Below are 1,368 nucleotides of genomic sequence, written 5' to 3'. Positions count from 1 at the left end.
AATCAATTTTGAGAGATATTGATTTGAGTGGGAGTGCATTTTAGAATAAAATGTTTATTCACTAGTGCAAATTTCATTATAAACAAAGTCTAAGTGAAACTTGTGTCTTCGTTGTAGATCAAATGGCTCGCAACACCGCGTTCAACTTAGGCCCGATGTTAGAGAAAGAGAAGTTAGCTACGACTGGAAACAACTATGCGGACTGGGTCCGTAACCTGAGGATTGTCCTCAGGAGCGCTAAGAAATTGTACGTGCTTGAAACTGCTCTTCCAGCTAAACCGGCGGCAGATGCACCGGTAGATGAAAAAAATGTCTGGGCCACTAAGGATGATGATCACAACTTAGTGCAGTGCCTCATGCTAGCTTGCATGAGTCCAGGGCTTCAAAAACGTTTTGAATTCCATAAAGCCCGTGATATGATCCGGGAATTGGATGCTCTGTACAAGGAAACCGCAAAGTCTGAACGATATGATATCATGAAGGCTTTGATGGATTGCAAGATGGCTGAGGGTAGTTCAGTTGGCGAACACGTGGTCAAAATGATTGGCTATTCTGAAAGGCTTAAAGCCCTAGAATTTCCACTTCCACCTGGCCATATGATGGACATGTTGCTTTCTTCACTCCCCCCGTCTTACGACGGTTTTGTCATGAACTACAACATGACAGGGATGGAGAAGACGCCTGAAGAAGTGCTCGCCATGCTGAAAACTACAGAAGGAGGACTGCGGAAAAATCGCAAGCAAGTGTTGCTTGTGAATAAAACCGCCAGTTTCAAAAAGAAGAAAGGCAAGCCAAAGAAGGGCAAGGGCACCGGTAAGACCGGCTCCCAAAGCAACTCTAAGGGCGGAGCCAAGAATGAAACTGAGTGCTTCTAGTGCAAGGGCACATGACACTGGAAGAGAAACTGCAAGAAGTATCTGGAAGATAAGAAGACCGGGAAAACCGGAAAAGGTATAATTGTTATACAAGTTAATGTCATTGACGTTTTGCTTGCTAGCGAAAACTCTAAGTCTTGGGTATTTGATACCGGATCGGTTGCTCACATTTGCAACTCGATACAGGGACTTCAGAAGGTGCGCAAGCTAGCAAAGAATGAAGTCGTGATGCGCGTCGGGAACGGCGCTGGGATCGCCGCTCAAGCCGTCGGCATTATGCCTCTACGTCTCCCTTCAGGATTTATCTTAGAACTAAGTAACTGTTATTTTGTTCCACTGTTGTGTAGAAACATTATCTCCGGATCATGTTTGGTACACGATGGGTATTCGTACAAGTCTGAGAACAATGGTTGTTCACTTTATTGTAAGGATATGTTTTATGGATTTGCACCCATTGTTGGGGGCCTTTTCATACTAAATCTTGAATGTGGAA

The 1,368-nt window shown here is 44.4% G+C and overlaps 1 protein-coding gene across 1 annotated transcript; it reads left to right on the top strand.

Annotated features, from left to right (window-relative positions):
* The first annotated feature begins 153 nt into the window (after positions 1–153).
* LOC123178214 (uncharacterized) lies at positions 154–1,361 on the top strand. The gene is made up of 2 exons (XM_044591416.1): positions 154–951; positions 1,062–1,361. The coding sequence occupies exon 1, from the start codon at positions 156–158 to the stop codon at positions 873–875; it is 720 nt and encodes a 239-aa protein (XP_044447351.1). The 5' UTR covers positions 154–155; the 3' UTR covers positions 876–951; positions 1,062–1,361.
* The last annotated feature ends 7 nt before the right edge of the window (positions 1,362–1,368 follow it).

The sequence above is a fragment of the Triticum aestivum genome, unplaced genomic scaffold (genome assembly GCF_018294505.1).
Source record: "Triticum aestivum cultivar Chinese Spring unplaced genomic scaffold, IWGSC CS RefSeq v2.1 scaffold39887, whole genome shotgun sequence".
Lineage (NCBI taxonomy): Eukaryota > Viridiplantae > Streptophyta > Magnoliopsida > Poales > Poaceae > Triticum > Triticum aestivum.
This window is presented reverse-complemented; position numbering and strand designations above follow the sequence as displayed.

Excerpts from the sequence above, each read along its gene's own strand:
- LOC123178214 (XM_044591416.1), top strand. The coding sequence starts at position 156 with ATGTTAGAGAAAGAGAAGTTAGCTACGACTGGAAACAACTATGCGGAC.